The sequence below is a fragment of the Choristoneura fumiferana genome, chromosome 17, assembly GCF_025370935.1.
Source record: "Choristoneura fumiferana chromosome 17, NRCan_CFum_1, whole genome shotgun sequence".
Taxonomy (NCBI): domain Eukaryota; kingdom Metazoa; phylum Arthropoda; class Insecta; order Lepidoptera; family Tortricidae; genus Choristoneura; species Choristoneura fumiferana.
This window is the reverse complement of record NC_133488.1, coordinates 11,396,497-11,410,941: the sequence shown is the minus strand read 5'-3', so window position 1 is coordinate 11,410,941 and position 14,445 is coordinate 11,396,497. Positions and strand designations below refer to the sequence as shown.

At 38.0% G+C, this 14,445-nt stretch overlaps 1 protein-coding gene across 3 annotated transcripts; it reads left to right on the top strand.

The window, feature by feature from the left end:
* Positions 1-23: 23 nt before the first annotated feature.
* Positions 24-12,505, top strand: LOC141437429 (sodium channel protein Nach-like). Of its 3 annotated transcripts, none has more exons than XM_074100787.1 (9): positions 24-171; positions 2,044-2,238; positions 2,918-3,202; positions 3,905-3,986; positions 4,096-4,181; positions 4,597-4,667; positions 6,397-6,562; positions 8,880-8,989; positions 10,169-12,505. In XM_074100787.1, exons 1-9 carry the CDS (start codon positions 62-64, stop codon positions 10,420-10,422), a joined length of 1,359 nt encoding a protein of 452 aa, XP_073956888.1. In that variant the 5' UTR covers positions 24-61; the 3' UTR covers positions 10,423-12,505. The 3 variants fall into 3 exon arrangements, with proteins under 3 accessions (XP_073956888.1, XP_073956887.1, XP_073956889.1); XM_074100786.1 differs by having other exon boundaries at positions 4,597-4,796; XM_074100788.1 differs by lacking the exon at positions 2,918-3,202 and having other exon boundaries at positions 4,597-4,796.
* Positions 12,506-14,445: the final 1,940 nt, after the last annotated feature.

The following is a 14,445-nucleotide window of genomic DNA, read 5'->3' as shown; positions in this document are numbered from 1 at the left end:
TAATATCCGTTCTCCAGTGAGCCTTGGGCCACGAAATGGCAAAGACAAGTCTCTAGGTTCAATGAAAATGCCGCCAACCACTTGTAAGGCGCTTTTGAAAGACTATTGCTCCAACTGTACGTTTGCGGGAGTGCACTTCATTGCTGACGACACGAAGCATTGGTTTGAAAGGTACATTATTATTCGTTAAAATGCAACTTAAAAAAAGTAAAAGACACTTTTACAAACTTGAATGCTTATAGTCCGGTCAATATAGACATTTCAATTTTCATTTTTTTTAATTTTAATAAATTTTCATGGTTACTTAGACAGACATGAAAAAATGAGATTTCAGACTTTTGTTAATGGTTGTGCTGTAAGAGCTACATCTATTTTAATAACGTGTATAACTATTTATTGATCACGAAAAATGCAGTGGCCATGCAGAGAAGAATACAAGAATTGTACTGTTGATTGTAATATAAAAAATAAAATGATGAATACTACTACAACTAATACTACTATAAGTTCAAATATTATAGTGCTGATAGCTGCGGCGGCCTTACCCATTGCGAGGCTCCCGGCGGCAGGTCTTTGCGAGACCCTTTGTCCTTCGTGAAAAGTATGTGATGCGAAAATATAGTTAAAAAAATCTATATTTTTTTATATTTGCTTGGGTTGTTGCGCGAGGCCCCTGCAAGAGCGCGGCCCCGCGGGCGATTGCCCTGCAGGGCTACTACGAAACTCGAAACTCGAAGTTCGTATCGTACCGTCCCTCTCGCTCTCGTATTAAATAGTATAAGTGTCAGAGGGACCACACGACATGAACTTGGAGTTTCGAGTTTCGTAGTAGCCCTGCTCTTCGCCACCCCCTAAGGCCGCCGCTGGCTGAAAGAAGTGATAGATCTCAATACTTATCTAGCGACTCTTAGCGCCATCTAGTGAGCAACAAGAGAAACTCCGACCATGTTCTCGACCAAGTTTCTCAACTCGGACGCATATATACAACTTCCGATGCTCTTCTTTTGGACTTCAGTCCCCAGGCATAACACCTGCCTGGAGAGAGATCTCTATTCTATTGGAGCCTCCCCCCACACTTATATATTAAAACGTTTTTAATCTACTAAATCAGGCGTTACTTTACGGAGGTGCGCGGTTTTAATCTCTTCATTGCGTTTTTGTCCTTCAAAGCTTAAGCTCATCCTGTGTGTCAACTTACCCAGGTACCTGTCCCAACTTATCTCGGTACTAGGAGGGTTGAAACAGACTGACATGACGCAAAAAAAACATATTTTTAAATAGTTCTAACAGCTAATAACTTATTTTATTCCAATTCGTAAGTAAAGGATGAAATGATGCATCATTAGAAAGCCTCTTCACAAATGTAGCTCATTTAATGAAGCAGTACCTAATGGCCAGATATGTAAATTTTGTGTCAACTCACCTACGTCCCCCCTAATTATTTGGTCCTGGACTGTTAAAGGCTCCACACGGACCCGTGCCTATAAGTACAGTAGGTTGGTACTTGTTACATTATAGATAGAAAATTCCTTGACTAGTTAATTTTGTACTTTTATTCCCTACCTACCTTGTGGATAGCTGGAAAAAACAATGGGCTGTGGACACAGCAGGAAGAAGTGCTCGGAACATTGATCTGACCGCCAAACCAACGGTATTCGACCTTCCCCGAAATCTTTGGTGCCGCCTTATTAGGCTGAGAACTGGGCACGGCCGCTGCAACTATCCTGTACAAGTGGGGGTAGGGAGTCTCCACTCTGTGAGTGCGGGGAAGAGGAACAGACAATGGAACACATCATCATGCGCTGCCCCTTACACTCCTATCCTGGACCAGCCGAAGACTTGGATGCACTAACGCCTGATGCAGTCGCGTGGCTTAGTAGTTTAAGTGTTTTGCTCTAATGCCTATATTTGTAATATGCCATACGATTAAATTAAATAAAACTAACTACCGAACCTTTTTCTAGTGGCTATTATGTAGCTAGGTACTTATATAACGATTTTAAATCACTTTAGGATGGCATTATATTATTTATTCTATTCTAGATTAGTCTGGGTGGCTCTCGTAGCCCTATCCTGGTATGGTTCAGCTATTCTCATAATAGCTGCGTGGGATGCCTTCCGGGAGAGCCCTATAAGCTTCGGCGTGGAGACCACGTATACCAAATGGGAAACCAAACTACCCTCCGTAGCCGTTTGTGAAACTGAAAATACCGAAAAACTTTACAGTGTTTGTGACACGTAAGTCCCTTTCGTGTTGTTTATGAAGTAAAATCCGGACGAGAAGTCACATATTGCATAATTGTGTACATCCTATTATATCTGATTATCAGCGCAGGTAATTTAGTTTTAGTTTTTCTTTTTGTTTCATAAATATTGTATGTCCGTAATGGACAAACTGTTGCGTCTAAATATGTATAATTTAACACCTTTGTACACAGTTCAACAATGAAATTATTCTTATTCTTATATACAAAACTAGGACGTCTCCTCATAGAGAGTATTCTAGGTCAAAAGCATACTATATCCTTCTAAAATCTACTTATACTTTATCCTATTCTAGATTAGTCGGGGTGGCTCTCGTAGCTTTAACCGAAGTTAAATCCTCTAAAGTAGAAATACACACCATCACAATCCCGTAAATTAAATCCTATTGATCTTATAGGGCCGAAAAGTTCTCGAATGGAGACCGTGGATCGGAAATCACAACGTTGTACGTCCACCAAATAGGTGGACAACCTGGTTAAAGCCACTGGTTCTAGGTGGATGCAGGCCGCTTCCAACTGAAGCAAATAACGTTCTATGGGGTAGGCATATGTCCAACAGTGGACGTCCTACAGTTGATATGATGATGATCTCATTGGTATACCTATTCCACATTAAAACTTTAGGTATTTAAGTATAAAACGTTTCGTTTCAGTATTTGGCCACCAGGCCACCTTTTAGACCTCGAGGATACTTTGAAAGACCTGGCCTACTTTAGAGGAATATCTTATAGCCTCACAGAAGTCTGCGCCATAAGTAATCCTGATCCCATGTGCCTCATGTCTAACTACAGTTATTATGCGAACCTGGTCCGCAGTGGATGTCAGGAGATAATAACTAATTGTTCTTATAACGACGTACCATTTAACTGCTGTGAATATTTCCAGCCCATTGACACTGATATGGGGGCTTGCTTTATCATCAATTCCATCCAAACTAAGTATGAGTTTGAATTTATCACTTCACTTTTCATCCGTGTATCGAATTTTTAATTTTCAATAACACAGCTTGTCATATCTTACCCAGAGGCCGTATTGTCTAACGCGCTGACGTTCGCGATCGCATTCACCATTTCTCTCTGCCCTCATCCAGAGGCCTTCAACACGCTTGTAATCATAATAGTTTTCACCACTTCTTTCTGCCATATAAGACGAGGGTAGAAAGAGTGGTAGATGCGATCGCGAACGTCACGCGTTTTAGACATTACGGCCTCAGTGACTGAGGCTCAGTCCCATATATGTGACAAAAATAAGCACTGAGGACGATAGTGATTCAGAGTGCATTCTACTTAATAACTATAAGGCCGCTGATAATGGACATCATGGTCGATTTTGGTCACTTCACCAACTAAGTCATTTGGGCTCAGTATTTGCATTTACATTTGTCTTATTTGATAGACAACATATTGCATTTATGTATATATTTCGTTAAGCTCAATTTAGATCTGCGAAAAAACGTGCAAGTTATCGACTACTTCATATCCATTCGCTTTAAATACTGCTCCACATAGTAATAAACTATGCTTTAGGTTTATATCCAGTATTTTTTTAAGTTGCCTTAAGCAATACTAGCTATTGAAATATCTACATTTCCAACTATCTACTGTTTTTCACATACCTACATTTACTTTAATTGTTTTAAGGAAACCGAAGCTATTGCCTATGATAAGCAACATGCGGAGCAAAAGTTCAATCCTGAAATTCGAAGTATTACTGCCTTCCACGGTAAGATTTCGCTGTGGCGTTAATGTGTTTATCGTCCAACACTTCGAACATGAAGTGGCTACTTATGTAGTATATTATTATTATTTTAAACTAATACCTACTTTTTTAGATGTATACGTTGAATAAAGAAGAAGTTCCTAGCATTACGAGCTTACAATCTTCTGCTATGCATCTTCAGCTCGGACATAAATATCGGTAATTATCACTTTTATATTTGCTTTAGGTACCTAATACGGTTCCCCTTGTTTACACATAATTTTTATGTCATAATTCTATTTTGCATAATCTTTTTACGCATATTAGTATTTATGCCGAAACTGTTTTCGCATAACAGTTTATGCAGAATTCTCTTCCGCATAACCAATGTAAGCCGAATTGTGAGTTCCGAATATTGTTTAGGCAGAAAATTACTTAAGAATAAATTAGTTACGCAGAAAGTTACTTTCGCATTCTTAATGTAACTTTTAACGACTTAAGGCCTCTGAGGCAAAAAAACAACCCATTAAACAGATGGGTGCAGCAAATACTCTCTATAATTCGGATCTTATTTAGACTATTAGCAGTAAGTAACCTTAACTCGGCACAACAGTTACTCGTAACGTATTTTTAGCCGCCAGGTGGCAGTAAGAGACATCGATAATGATCTTCTCATAGTGGAGACGACCCCAGAACAGCGAGCCTGTAGGTTCCATTCTGAAAATAAAGATGGCCTCTACCCTCACTACTCTTACAGTGCCTGCACCGTGTTATGCAGGAAGAGGGCACAACTGGAAGTATGCAACTGCAACGACCATTTTATGTTGGGGACTCGTAAGTCTTGTATCCTCCAGCATAGAAAAAAAACTGGCAAAGAACGTGACAGACACGCCCAAGATTGCGAAGCCATTACGAAAAAATCAAGTAATATTTTTCTAAGGGTTTCGTATTGTGTACGGCAGGGTTTCTCAAACTTATGGCTCCACGTACCCCTGTTATAGTTTCTAGACGACAGCGAACCCCTACCCCCCCCCATATTTCAATTGTCATCATAATATAATGTATTTATTTCAATAAAGTAACAAGTATAGGTAAGAATCATCTTGCCAACGAAAATACAAACTGAAACAAACAAATAAGTAACAAATTTGGAGTTGAAGTAAAAAATACAAAAAGACTCCAAAAATCAATCTTAATCATCTCGCCAGTCTTCGCGTACCCCACTTTGAGTAACCCTGGTGTACGTACGTATACTTATTTCATACCTTAGGCTGCTATATACTCTTAAACTACTAATAATTCTAGCCGTTACAATTTTCCTTGTAAATTTGATATACTACCATCCTTGTAAATTTGATATACTACCATCCTGAATTTTTTCAAATTTTTCCACCCACCAGTTTAGATTTTAGATAGGGGGCGGGAGACGCTCGATTTTAATGAAAATTTTCACTTTAAAGTTGAATATTTCGCAAACAGATCACTGAATCGAAAAATCGTCCTGGCCACCCAGTGGTTTTTAAAACCCTCACCTATCCAACGATACCACGCACTATAGGGTTAGTCGAGAAATAAAATCACCCCCACTTTAAGTCTAAGAGAGGTACCCTAAAAAATCTTTTATACTTTTTTTTTATTTTACCACTTTCTCGGCGTGACTGATATGTATATTCATGCCAAATTACAGCTTTCTAGTACGAACAGTCTCGGAGCTAAGCCGCGGAAGGCAGACAGACAGACAGACAGACGGGCAGACATGGCGAAACTAAGGATTCCTAGTTGACTACAAAGGATACGATTGGCTAAATGCGCCAAGAGCGCGAAAATACGAGATAGAATAAATAAACAAACCTCAAAATATTAAAACCAACCAAGAAACGTCACATTTATAAAGCCCCATATGTTTATATAGTCAAAGGCCCCTTAAATATAAAACCGGCAATGTCAAAGTGAAAGATTAAGACAAAATAAATTAAAATTAACGGAAAACTGGGTCCCAGCCTGCACGGACTTCCCACGGGCCTACCTCGCAGGGCTTGCCGCCAGCCAGACGATAGATAGTATAGCGGCCCGCACAGGCTAAGTCACAGCTCTTGCGACGTACGTCTTGCGTCCCAGTCTTGTAGGAAGCCACCCGGGCGCTTTCAGCCCAGTCCGACTATGGAGACACCAAGACAGATACTATCAATTTCGTTCACCTAGTAGACTTTCGTTCATATATTTTGTGACCTGTGCCCTTAGTGTAATTTTTCGGTTACAAAATACGTCTCGATCGCGTTCGCGTTAAAATCTCAATTTATATGGAAACACGAAGAGCGCCTCTAGCGGAACGTTTGCGATGTTCGCGTTTCCATACAAATTGAGATTTTAACGCGTACGCGATCGTGACGTATTTTGTAACCGAAAACTTACACTAAGGGCACTGTTTTTTTAGCGGAATCCGACCGCTGCAACGTCTCTGGTTTGGCGTGCATTCACGCCCACGCCAGCCACTTGACTACCCTCAAACCGCCCTGGGCCAACCGACCTGGCTTGTCGTGTGACTGCCTACCCTCCTGCGAAGAGACCGAGATCACCATCATCAAAGATGTTGATGTGTCGTGAGTTCATACAGTACCTAAATAATTAGTGTTGGTTTAATACGGTTGGTAAACACCGTCCTTTTGGAGTAGGTAAAAGGTGTGGTGGACTAGCGGACACAAAACTTTTGTGACATAGATACAGAGAAAGTGCCCGAAAAAAAAAACAATATTAACTCTGAAAGGCGGGCTAAAATTATGATGGCAACCCTTGAGAGGCCGGTGGTAGGACCTTGTACAAGGTCTGCCCGGATTGCTACCACCATCTTGCTTGCTAATCCTGCCGTGAAGCAGCAGTGCTTGCACTGTTGTGTTTCGGCACTGTTTCGGAGAGTAAGACAGCCGGTGAAATTAGGTACTAGCACTTGCGGTATCCCATCTTAGGCCTCTAGGTTGGCAACGCATCTGCAATCCCCCTGGTGTACCAGGTGTCTATGGGCGGTGGTGATCTCTTACCCTCAAGAGACCCACTTGCTCGTTTGCCATCCAGTCGAATAAAAAAAAAAGAAAAAAAAGAGGCGCGGAAGCGGTGTGCAACAATCTCGCTCTACCTCGATCAAGGGTTAGAGCCAGCGCTTTATCAACAGAGCTGTATACTTTAGGTAGGTACTATCGAACCCTGATTCCCAAGTTCCCAACCCACCGTACCAATATCGTTTTTACAGTAAGTTTCATAATGAATTTCCTTGTTAAGCAACGCGGTGTGATGACTTTATCTGTGAAAAGGCTCTACAATGATTATTTTGATTCGATAGAGGGTACCAGCAAAGAATTTAGTGAGCATAATAACCTTGTAGTGAGATGGTTGCATGTCCGCCGTGGCCATTAAGTCACAGTCATTTAGTTACAAATACACGTAAACTATATAGTTAATTAAGTCAATGGTAAGTCATATTACTACTTTGCAAGATCTACATTTCGAGATTAAAATCACAATTTTAAAAAGGTAAGTAGGCATGTACTTTCCGATAACTCTTCAAGTGTAGTTTTCTTGTCAATAAAATCAATGACATTGTTTGTAGTAGATCTTCTATAGGTAGGTACTACTGACTCGTCTAAGTGACCACCCGATATTATTTATGACAAACAAAACTACTTACATTTTACAGGTATTTTACGATGTTACGATACTTATTTCTTGATGAAAGCACACTTGGAATTTATTTAGCAATCAGAAAAGACATTGCCATTATTTATCACATCGATTTCTTATTTTAACAGAATGTATGTTTAACGACTATCGATAGATACGATCGTCGATCAGTATCAGTGAATAACGTGTGTGTGATACGAGTTCAAAAGGTCGATCGGATATTTCGTATTTGAACACGGATTGTTGATTGTAAACACCGTTAATTTGGGTGCATGAACGTTTTGACAGGGTCAAAAGGCGTGAGTGAACAGTGTCACTATTGAACTGGCTAATAATGAATGTCTCAGAATCTACTTGTATGTAATGAACTTTAGAATACGATATAATTTTTACGTATAGTTATAGGTATTTAGTAATCTTTCGAACTCGGCTTTTTTCTTGATTCGCCAATCGTCAACAGACATCGCCACACTTTAAAAATATAATATCTGCCTACTTTATCAATATTTAAAGTCTTTATTATTTTTACACACAACATGTTAGAAAAATAATTATTATTAGGTAGAAGCAGCTTTTGAATATATGAACGAACGATCCATGTCGAAAAGAAAGGTAGGTATTCAATTCACCTACCGCCGGTGCTCTACCTTACACTATTATAACGCTATCTATTTTATAACGTTTTCAAGTTTCGTGATTTTCACTCATAGTCAAAATAGGGCAGAAGTACCGGTTTTGGCCACCTTAAGCCCGTTTTTGGCCAGTTGACATTTGCAGTCATATATAAAAAGTTATAGTATTATTTTAATATGTTTAGTGAGTTTTCAAAAGTGTATACTGAAAAGAATAAAATTTATAATGATTTATTACTATAAATTTATTTCAAACTTATATTTACACAATAAATGGCCATAAACGGTAGTGGCCACAAACGGTAGGTACTTCTGCAATGCCTACAACACACAGGACTTATCACGCTAAACACACGACACACTTCACAACACACTTCAGTCTACTCGTGACCACGGCCACTGCAATGTGGTCGAAACGTCGAGGTTATTACTCGTGTGTTTAGCGTGATAAGTACTGTGTGTTGTATTTTGACATCTATTTTACTTAAGATAGAAAGAAACATATGTTTATACTTAACAACAATAACAATTAGTAGATGTACTTGTAAAATAGCCCCGTCCCAGCTCGTCCTCACTCATATTTACATGAAAGTGACTGATATCTCTCTTCCAGACTCCGTTCTAAAAAAGAGAAAACAAAGGCCTACGTGGAAATGGTCTTAGCCTTCCTACCCACTGAAAGGTTCAAGCGAATCGTCGTAAGGAGTCGTCTTGACCTCGTCGGTAAGATTTATCTATTTAAACATGTTACCTTACCATAAATCAGGGATTGTAAATCTAAAGTACCGATATCACATTACGAGAAACCACGGGAAATGCAGAATTTAACTGTAATCCACAATTATTATTTTTTTATATATTTTTTATTGTATTAAGTACTTATTATTATTTATTTTTGTATTTCGTACTTTTTCACCTTTTTTGTCACGAATAAATGATTTGAATGTGATTAATTTTCTATGTCAGGTTATTAAGTTATATTGTAAACATTGCCACGCTTATCTATAACTGTAGTTCATAAAACAGCTGTAGGTATGTACCTACCATGTTTTAGTTAAAACCAGAGGCATATTTACCCTATGGCTGGGCCATGGCCCGGGGAAGCAGGCTCCGAGGGGCGACGAAGCCACCTATTGTAGGTTTATTTAAACACTTTACCCATCAATGAATTTGACGGCAACGCCACGGTAGGTAACTGGCCCGGGGCGCCAACTCTTAAATTACATACGCCTTTAGTTAAAACGTTTAATGTAGGTACAGAAAATGTTTGCCATCCCTGTCAAATACCTAGCTTCTTCATCTTCATTCACATTCATATAATCATGGTTTATTTTACTCACGAGGTGTCAAGGTTGTTTGATCACCTTGTGATGAGACAATCCACCAGACGGCTGAAGTAGGATAACATCTTGACTTGACACCTACATAATTTAATTGTTAATCGTTTTAATGGCCTTTTATCTACCATAGCTTTTCACGGACATTATTCAGATTAGGATCATTTAATTTTTACTTGCATAACAAAACCCTTTAACCATATGCATTGTATTTGAATTACTAGTTATATACAATGAAAAGCATAAATTTTCTACTATACTTTCTACTATTTCTATACTTTCTTGTGCAACATTTACGAAAATCGCGTACTTAACTAATTTTTTGTTGTATTTTCATTATTTTACTTAGAACACCACATTAATAAACGACAATTTGCAACCTGCATCCATCGGCTGCCAATACCTGGCGTTGTCTACATTCCACCTAGGCAGACGCTTGCCAAAGATACGTTTTATGGTTCGCAGTTACCACTCGAGATCCCTTCTGCCCCATTGCTAATTAAGTAAACAACTTAAAGTGAGGGATGGGTACTTACTCTTACATTTTTTGGTAATGTTTTATCAGTGTCCATCGGGGGCACGACCGGACTTTTCGTCGGCGCCAGCCTCCTAAGCTTCGTGGAATTGATAATCTACTTCACCGTACGCTTCGCAATCAACATCTGGCTGGAACGACAAGGTAGAACTAACAAGGTGGTTATTAAAGAAGACGGAGAAGATTTATCTAACGATGATATACTCATTGTATTCCAAAACCGAAATCAAGGTCTAGGATACCTAAATGGTGGTCTACATGTGCATGATCAGAGTGATTACTGATTTCGCATACCTATACATTTACCTGATATGGAACTAAATGGCACAAATACTTATGTAGAATTTTTCAGAGGGTCACTCCTTCTCTGACAATATATTATTCTAGTTGCATAGATGTATCTTTAGGTCTCAAGTTATTAAAATTAGAATAACGAGTCACACATAAGATAATTCGATTGAATTTTCTGCAGGTTTTATTTAGTCTCTCTCGTGCCTGTTTTGCTTGGTTTCAACCTTGCTTTATTTGCCTTAGTTAGTATGCTGCGTTGCTCTGCTTAGAAGTTACAAATACTATGCACCGTTAATTTCCCAAAATAAGTACGAAAATATTATCTGCAATGTTATAGTTTGTAGTAACAGCAATATAGATTTTTTCTTCCTTAAAAGCCAAGAAAAAACAAATAGTCAAAAACAAAAAGCAAATTTCAACAGCCGTTTTTGAGATCTTAAAACTTGCGTTATAATATCTGTATAAGTAAGTAAATAGAAGAAAAAACTTACTGGATAACTGACTGACGTGCTCTTTAAAATGTACCTTTATTACTATAGCACATATACCTACTACGATAGTATATATATTTTCGACTTTTGCCCCTAACCTAACCTAACCTAACCAACTTCAACGCACTTTCAGAACATTCTACTAGCAAGAGTCGCACGCAATACACACAACTTGAGGATTACAAAGTAGACAATACTATTATCCATTTACCCAATTTAAAATAACCAGGACAGTATTGCACGTGTCATATCGAGACATGAACACACAACGTGTCCCGTTCATCCTAGTCTAGTTTAAACGGGATGGATGCTCTTAAAGACTTAAGAGTGCAACAGTTCCCATTCCCACCAGTGCTCTCTGGGACTGGCCCAGTTTCTCCCGGAAACCATCAGTTATCAGGAGACAGATTAATTAACTAGCAGACTGACTGTGTTAATCAAATAAAGTGAACGAGCTTTAAATACCGTCGGAGTTGTTCGAAGAATGAAATCATCTCTACTTCTTGCAATTGCAACTCATATAAATTTAATGAGGCAAAATATTTGCACTCGTACCTATGCATTTTTCAGGTAATGCACTCGTATTTCAGGAAATCTTTTTCTGTTATTATTGGTTTCGATGAAGAGCTACATTACGGTCATTGAAGTTTAAATAAAATAAAACTAAGCTACTTTCTGCTTCGCAAAGGGATTTAATTCCTTATTTATTTACTTATTTGAATATTAAAAATCTAAAAGTAGTTAAATTAGAAACACACATACCTATTTAAACAAATTCGAAGTGTTAAGTAATTAAATTACAATTAATCTAACCTAACACGACACTACTATAGTTAAAGATAAATATTTGTGAAAATTGCTTATTTACTAAAGAAAACATAAACGATACTATTTCCTAACATAAGGTACCTACACAGTCCAAAAATATCAGTCGATTAAATGCATTACTTGTACATTTTGCACAGAACTATTATAGAAACTAGAACAATTTTTTTTTACATATTTGACAAATAAATACTAAATCGTACGTCAAAAGTCCGACGAACTCATTTTCAAAACGATTAATAATAATAATAATAATTTATTTCGGTCATAATCCATAGCGTATAGCTATCGTAATCTACAAATTTACTATACTAACACAATTAGTAGCCCTAGGCAAGACACCTACAAACGTTGCGGTGAACGATTTCTATCCTTCTCTTTCAAGAAAGCCTACAACGAAGGGGCATCCATTGAACACTCCACGCTTAAAATTAAAATTAAGAAAAACTCAAGAAACAAGAAGAGGCAAACCAGTAAAACCCCTCTTGCGAGAAAGTTTTCTATAGCTTTTGCACGTTATTTTGGCATGAAGATGGCGAGAAATCTCACAAAGTATAGTCCGAAGGGGGTGATGGGAGGCTCTAAAAAGCATCAGGTGATTTTTAGACCCCTCCCTCCCCCTAAGAGTAGGATAGAATTCCGCTAAAACCGTCCAGTGTCAACGCTTAAAGCCATCTTGTCCACGGGCGCAGTTGGTGCAAGCTGTTTCAAAACCTCTTATGGTCGTTGATGCTCAGCTGTTACCGAAGCTGGTTACCCAAGGAATCAGGTCCGCCGCATCAGCCACCATCGGCTGCATGGTCCGTGCGGTTGGAAGCGGCGGTAACGCATGCAGTGCCATTGGGGTATTTGCTGCATTCGGCGAAGGGCCTCCATCTACGGCAAGTTAATAAAAAAACTAAGTATTGCATAGGTGATCTCCATTCCATTACTAGAACCAGTATTTTTGTATTTTTAGAGTTCATTTTAAAGCTAATTCTAACAATGGGATTTAAAATGAAGTTATTTGTTTATCATAAAATTTGCAGTAGGTATTACAGTAACAACCATTGCGCTGTAACTGTTACAAGAGGTGCACAACTATTTAGGGATTTTTAAAACTAAAATAAAATGACAAACAACTAGAATTAAATTAATTTCAAGATTTTTAAGTTCTAACTTTCAGTGGTTGTACCTCATACCTGTTTTGCCAGTTGGTTCGAACTCAATGCTTCTTACCCTCTTATTTTAATTTATATTAGATTGATACCCACAATGTTTTTCTAATTTAAGTAATTGTTTTTATTTTCTGTTATTTATTGTTGCACTATTTATGGTAGTTAATAATCGCATTCGCCAATTAGTAATGGCATAGGAAGAAACTGGTGTCTAAAACACAGGCTCAGCCTAGTTTAGACACCAGGGTGTCGTATATTTAGACTAATCACCCTACGTCTCATGTTATAACTATTAACAAAGTAACTTTTTGTCAAAAAACATTATTATTATTATTAAACAGAACACCTCCGGCCAGAAGTCGGAGCACAGGAACATCTGCTGGTGCCTGACAGGCACTTGAAGTAAGTAGGTAAAATTGTTAGCCCTAGACTCACTAAGGACTAGAGATGACATATTATTATCGTCACTAATTTTTTTTTCAAAGTAGGTACACCTAATGACAATAAGGTATATTAGCTGACTGGTTCAGTTATCTTTGAACAGGACATTAGCTGTACTCGTAGTTCGCGAATTTGTCTGCAAATATTTCATTGTGCAGCCGTGTGAACTATATCATTTACTGAGATAAAAATTATCCTTCTCAGGGCTTTAAACTATCTGCGAGCTTCGTAATTTTTAAACGACTTCAAAAAAGGAGGAGGTTCTATGATCGACTGTATGTATTTTTTTATCACGATCGGTTGAAGATTTTCAGCATGAAAGCGTAACAAACTTACTCACTTTTGCATATTATATAAATGCGAAAGTATGTATGTCTGTCTATAACCTCTTCAAGCTTTAACCGCTGAACCGGTTTAAATAAAATTTGGCATGAAGAAGAGACTCACGGAAGGACATAAGATAGTTTGTATCCCAGAAAATTGCATAGTGCCTGCAGGATAGCAATAAACGAATTTTTCGCAGACGGAGTTGCGAGCAAAAGGTAGTTAATAATAAGTAGTAAAGATGTCTTGTAGGCCTGAAAGTGAAGTCTATGTTACATCTGAATGCCAATAGAGCTGATTGTTAAAAAAATGAAGTAGGTTGTCCAACTTCTCATAAATTAACTCAAAAATACGCACACCTAGGCAAGTATATATTAGCAATATAAGTAGGTACTAAGTAGTTCAGATAAAAAATGCCCTGTGTTTTGTGTAACGCTTCTCTAGGTAAGACCTCTTCAGTAGAAAGGCTCTCAAGAGGCTTGCTTTTGCTCTGGTGCAGTCTGCAGTCATTTGTTTCAAAAATAACACTGAAAGACTTGAACAACTTTCAAGAAGAGTTTTAAAATTGGTTGTTCGGTGCTTCGGTGGGAATAAGTTTAGTTCATTTGAAAAAACCCACCGCGCTTAAAAACTTTGGTTCTGTAAAGTATGGTGTCTGTGGAAAGAATATAATTGATTTATTGCATCTCTGATATCATGTCAATCATTAGTCGTGCTTCCGAAATTAAATCTATTTTTAGTATATTTTTCCACAGTTTTGTCATTTTGAGTTTATTTC

Coding starts and splice junctions, on each gene's coding strand:
- LOC141437429 (XM_074100786.1), top strand. CDS start 62: ATGAAAATGCCGCCAACCACTTGTAAGGCGCTTTTGAAAGACTATTGC. Junction 4,797..6,396: donor CCATTTTATGTTGGGGACTC/GTAAGTCTTGTA, acceptor CTGTTTTTTTAG/CGGAATCCGACCGCTGCAAC. Junction 6,563..8,879: donor ATCAAAGATGTTGATGTGTC/GTGAGTTCATAC, acceptor TCTCTCTTCCAG/ACTCCGTTCTAAAAAAGAGA.